This window comes from Bos javanicus, chromosome 21 (genome assembly GCF_032452875.1).
Source record: "Bos javanicus breed banteng chromosome 21, ARS-OSU_banteng_1.0, whole genome shotgun sequence".
NCBI lineage: Eukaryota > Metazoa > Chordata > Mammalia > Artiodactyla > Bovidae > Bos > Bos javanicus.
Window position 1 is genome coordinate 32,201,420 of NC_083888.1, and position 6,029 is coordinate 32,207,448.

The following is a 6,029-nucleotide window of genomic DNA, read 5'->3' on the forward strand; positions in this document are numbered from 1 at the left end:
GTGTTACTATTGAACTGAATGGGGAAGCTTTTCTTACTTTCTCTTATCTCACTTCAGGAAGTGGAGAGACACCTACAGTGGACACTATCGACTCCTATATGAACAGACTGCACAGTATTATTTTAGCTAATCCCCAAGACAATGAAAACTTCATAGCTACAGTTCGAGAAGTTGTGAACAGGCTTGATCGTTAGGGAATGGTGAGTGCTCACTGACTTGATTCGTACATGCTAGCACATCATCAAAACTAAGATGGCATTAGACTTTATTAATACTACTAAAATCCTGGAATGACATTGAATAAGTGAGTTGGAGGCTTAAGATTCCTGTTGCTTGGTTGCTAAATGTAGAAAATAGTGTTGGAAAACTGAATCAAGATAGTTTTTCCTCATGCATACCTCCATGTGGCTTAATAGAAAGAGCATGATTTTTGTGGTTGGATCTCAATTCTAGCTTTGTCACTTATTAAGTTGTATTCTTAGGTATTAGTTTCCCAAAGGGTTTTGAAGGTTGAGTGAGAAATTTAAAGGAAATAACCCCCCAAAGAACACATTGGACAAAATAAGTATCACTTAATTGTTAAGCTTCCTTTTCCCTGTAAATTTAACGATAATTCACAATAGTCAATGAGACATTGTATGTGTACAAGCCTATGTCAGTAAGCTTTTCATTCACCACTCAGTATCAGAGTAACAGTTGTGTGTTAAATGTTAATGTGGGCTAAACTTACAGTGAAACAGTTAATGCCTTGATTGAATATATTAAAAAAATATATAAACTCTCAATAAGTGAAAGGAGAGAAATGAGAAAATAAACTTTTAAAAAATACATTCAATAAATGACTTGTAATATGTTTTACATCCTTTTAGAAGAGAAAAAATACATTTCTAAAGGGGGCCTGCCTTTATAAACTTTTTGGTACTAATGGTCAGTCATCAGTATCATTTCTTAAATGGAACTGGTATTCTTTCACTCAGATTCCTAGAGATGGAGTACCCTTTAGTTTTTCATTCCACAATTGACAGCCCTTTGGTCTGTCAATTAAATTGTTCCATCCCTGCAGACATATGAACTATGTGGAAATCTTAGGGTTGGACCATACAGTGAATGGCCATATATGGATCCTAAAACAAGAGTGGATGGCAGGATACACTTCTTAGCAAGGCTGGTCATGGATTTATATCTTTATTTGTCCTACAGGTAAATGAGCATACTCATATACATGTTCATATTCTAACATGGTCTTGACCTTGAGCAACATGTGCAAGAATAAATAACGCCTATAATTCTTTATCTAATGAGGTCGTGTCTGCCTGCAGAGACAAAGGCAGTCGTTTCTATCCTTCTTGGCCACGGGCTCCAATAGTAACTGTACAGGGCAATTCGTCATACTTTATCCGAGTCGTGCTCTGATGGGGGAAAGGATTACTGTCCTTCTAGTGAGTAGCCAGATGGAACAGACCATACTTCTAAGAGATGACTGGACTCCCTACAGAATAAAGAAATGGCATTACTGCTGCTGTTTATGAAGGAAACAGCTTGTAAATCTAGGCCTGGGATTTTCAGGAGCTCATCACCCTTCTCATTTTCACACAGTGTTTTCAATTAGCACTCTGGTAGGCTTGAAAAGAAAGAGCTGGGAGAAACAGTGTGGAGGACTGTGGAAGAACACGGTAACTGATAACATGCTGTCTCCTCACATAGGTAAAGGGCAGTTGTTGTGAGTTTTGAGCCAAAAATGGTTTTCCATTTTGAGCATTTGGCCAGTAAGACTTTTCTAAAGCTTTACCCATCTTAAGGATATAAACTGTCATATCTGCTTTCTGAGGTGTCTTTGAAAACCTAGAACATTATCATTATCCTTGATTTTAACCTACAAATACTTTGCCCTTAAAAGAAAGAGTAGCTGAAAATGTGAACGGTTTTGTTACTACAGATTTTTACAATCTAGCCATGTAAACATAACTAAGAATGGTTAGCTCTCCACACCCTCTGAAACTGTCAAATGAAACAGTTATAAAGACTATGATTAATTCTAGCTTGGCTTCATTATACAAATATGTACAGACAACTAGGCCTGATGTCCCCAGCATTCATGGTGCAATTAATTACTCTGACATGGGCTTGGCAAAGTTTTCTTCCTTTGTCAGGAGCCAGCAAGTGAAAGGAAGCGAATGGTCTATGGTTTTTAGAGCAGCATGTTAGAGCTGGAAGAGGTCTTTAGAAATCCCATCATTGTACATACAAAGAAACTGAGTCCCAGAGAGGTGAGATGTCTTGCCTAAAAATACCTAAGTAGGCAAGTGCAGATTCTAGAACTAGAACACATGTATCTAAATGCAATTGAGTTTCTAGAACATTGATACAAGGGGGTAGGGATGGGTGTCAAGGGAGAGCACTGAAAATCTTAGAATGAAAGCAGTAAGATAAATGGGGGGTAATTAAGAAAAAATTACAATCCAGCAATTATAATGTAAATTTTTGTTCAGCCATTTTATAATTATTTTTTATAGATATACAATGGAAGAATTACTCCAGTTGTCATCTTTCTTTGTGGCTAACTTATACTTAGAAAAAGTGGAGCTGGGAGGAAGCCATGGGGGTGATTTCACATGGAGAGGTGACTACTGTATATATCAAAAGCCATATGTTGCTTGATTTCAGTTGAACCAAATGATAAATAGTTACCTATTTGAGGACTGGAAAGAAAACAACTTTTTTATGTTATTGCATTTTTATTCATGTAAGGATTTATTCATCTTATGCACACAGTACTTCCCTACACATGCAGGGAGCCTTAGATTTATACTTGAAGAAAGTTGGTTTGATTGACCAGGACCAAAGTACTCATTTTTCATCATCGAATTTGTCCCTGATACTTGGTTTTCTGTGTTTGGCTGGCAATTTTCCAACCTCCCCATTGTGGCTGAACTGGAGCGGGGCCACGTTTGTCGTTGAAATGTCTAAAATGCCTTAGTGAGGTTGGCTGCTGGCAGTTTTATGAGCTCCTTGGTTTACATACACCCTGCTACTCACCTTAACCCTTTTGAAGATAGAGCATCGCAGTATTTTCACTCAAAGTCTGAACCCTTTCTGATCTGTGCTTACCTTTTTGGTATCTTTTTTCATTTGTTTTTTTTCTCCCAGTTCTACAGGTCTTAGAGCTCCAGGATGTTCTGTAAGTGGTTTCACTTGTTCAGAATGAGAAGCCATCCGTGGAAATTTGAGTTGAGTGGAGGCAGAGAAGGCGTACAGATTATTCTGCTTGTGAAAGAACCGTCAGTTATGAGGTACATGCCTTCACCCCAGGAAGCCATGTGAGGGAGCAGCAAAAGGAACATGTATGTGAACTTCCTATGGAATTGTCCTTGTGAAGCTTTGACCATGTACAAGTCTTCAGTCTCCTATCATCTATACTTCTGTTCAAGTGGGTCTGCGTATATTCTGCTGACTAGACACCCCTGAGACAGGCACCTTCTGCAGCAGAAAGGAAGCCTTCTCATTGTTCTGCTTCATTCAGATTGGACTGTCTTATCACTGGCTCTGTGGTTTTTATCAGTGGTTTTCCTACCTACCTGTCACTTCTTTTTTAATGCTTTTGGGGGTTAATTTTTTTATATTTTCTTCACCCCACCAAGTTAGATGTCTCCATTTTCTGACCTCTGGGCTTTGTTGCTCAGCAGGGCTCTGAAGGAGAGTTTCTCTCATTGGACAGGCCCAATCTTCTCCCATCATTGTCCTGCTGTGACTCCAAAGAAAGGAGCTTCTTGTTGACAGTGTCCTGTGGAGCGAGGCTGTGTCTCATACCCCACACAGCGCTCAGTGGGTGCCAGCCCTTGTAGTGGAGGCTTTGTGATTGCTGCCCTGAAGGAGAGCACTCTTTCCTCCCCCCTTGGTACTGCCTGCTGTTTTCTAAGCACTGCTCCTGCACGTACCCTGCGTCCCGGCCCCAGCAAGGCTCTTCTGTTCCCATCTGTTGGCAGTGACTTGTGCAATATTTTTGCTGAGAGAAAGGTCACTGGTAAACAGGACAGAACAAGAAAAGTAGTTTCTCACTTGGTAGGAGAAAGATCCTAAAGTTTCTTATAAGTGAAAACAGGGGAAATCCCTGTGTGCTTGAGGTGTACCGAGTTATGGATATGGATGGCGGAAATGTCATCAGAATACTGCCAGCTGACAGAGGAGAACACAGAGGAATTCTCCATCCTTTGTCTTTCTTCTCTAATCATAACTGCAGAGTCTGTATCAAAGGGACAGGCTTTCCTTCCCTCTCCCTTCTTGTGATTGAAAAAAAAAATACACAGCAAAAGGGAAGAGAGGTTTCTGATTTTCATCTCAGGGTTTGGTTTTGTTGTGTTATGTGTTGATGCTGTGGAGCACAAGGCTGGCGGTTGCAGCTGAGATCTTTGGAACCAAAGCAGGGCACACTGAGCCCACTGTCCAGGCACCATGCCACCAAGGGCAGGTGGAAGTGTGGCCCCCTCACAGTATGCTCACAGGCCAGGGTGCAAGCCAGACACCCCCATCATGTTGCTGCAACCCTCCTGTCTTCTCAGCATCTCCTCCCCTGATTTTTTTCTTAACCCAAAGGAAACAAAACAACAGCAAAAAAACAACCTTGTTAAAAGTTCTTACATGAACACACATCAAATTTTCATGTACTGAAGCCCATACATATACCACCCTGGCCGTCTTTGAGAATAAGAGCCCATCATTATCTCTATAAACCTGCCAACTCACCTGCTCTTCTGTGTTTTCCTACTCTCACTGGCCATTCCTAGCTCTTCTCTCAGACACCCTGCCTGCTCAGTCCAAGCTGGAATGCACTGTCTGTGGCAGGAGGACAGCCAAGCCAGTTCTGGAGTTTGTGTCTGCCTTCTGCCAAATACTTTGTCTCCTTTCTTCCTCCTCATATTTCTCTCTGTCTCGCCTTTGTGTTAGTTTTGCACAGCATTATTAGCAGTGCTGTGCACCAGGGAACGCTGTAATAGGGCCAGAGCTCATCCTTCTCCTTCGTCTGGATAGATACCTGACACTGACTTGAGAGACATCCGTAATCGGGAATGCATGAGATCTCAAGAAAGCTGGCAGTTTGAAAGCATTTTCACAAAATAGCAACCTGCGTCTGACATGCTGGCCCCTCCAGCAGCTACACCTGACTCACTGGTGGCTGGAATTCAACTGCCACAAAACAAGAAGGTTCCGGGAAGCAGGTCTGTCTTACCTGCTCTCTCCTCTGTGCCCAGCCAGGAAGGTAGTAAGTGAGCTCAGAGGCTAACACAATACTGAATTCACATTTCCCAGTAAACTTGTAGATATTATTGCACTAATATGTTCTTCTCAAGAAATAAGTTGTTGCCTATTCAGTGTTACAGATTTCTTTCTTTTTATTAAAACACAAAGAGCAGCTGAGGAAAATGAGACAGATTCTGACAGAATGAAATTTTAGGAAAAAAATGTATACGTGTGTTTGAAACTGTTGAAATGCCAAGTTTTCTGTACAAGTGTTTTTGTAATTAAACTTTTAGATTTTCTTTGTTTTTTAAAGAAGTCGATATGCTTGCTTGATGTTTGCCTCATTAAAAACTTTTCTATGTTGAATCTACTCGATTCAGTTTTACCTGCATTGCCTTCTTATCTTAAAGACTTTGTCAACTCTACATTAATCATTGTCTGTTACACTTTTAAAATGGTAACATTCATTTTATTAATTGCTTATTCAAAATGTGTCTTAGCCTGTTTGAGGGTTCAGTTCTCCTAATGTATGCTATAAGAATACAGTGAACTATAATTCATTCTAATGTAGCAGTAGTATTCTGGAGGCAACTTGAAAGAAGTCTCATGTTCTTAAAGTCAGTGACTTCAGCCCCCTTGATAGGAGGCCTAAAGACAGTCTTCCTTTTGACTAAAGAGAGAAATTTTCCTTAAATACTTGCCTTCAAAAGTAACACTACTTCATTAGTCAAAATCTGTCTTAAAGGAAATTTGTCGCCTACTTCAGCATGCTTTTTAAATTCTAAGGGTGAGCT

The 6,029-nt window shown here is 40.4% G+C and overlaps 1 protein-coding gene across 2 annotated transcripts in view; it reads left to right on the plus strand.

The window, feature by feature from the left end:
* Positions 1-5,605, plus strand: part of HMG20A (high mobility group 20A) — a 76,410-nt gene extending 70,805 nt beyond the window's left edge. For both annotated transcript variants that reach the window (XM_061394760.1, XM_061394759.1), the window contains exons 9-10: positions 58-200; positions 3,148-5,605. In XM_061394760.1, the coding sequence (XP_061250744.1) occupies positions 58-194 (137 nt within the window). In that variant the 3' untranslated portion in view covers positions 195-200; positions 3,148-5,605. The remainder of the gene's footprint in view (positions 1-57; positions 201-3,147) is intronic.
* The last annotated feature ends 424 nt before the right edge of the window (positions 5,606-6,029 follow it).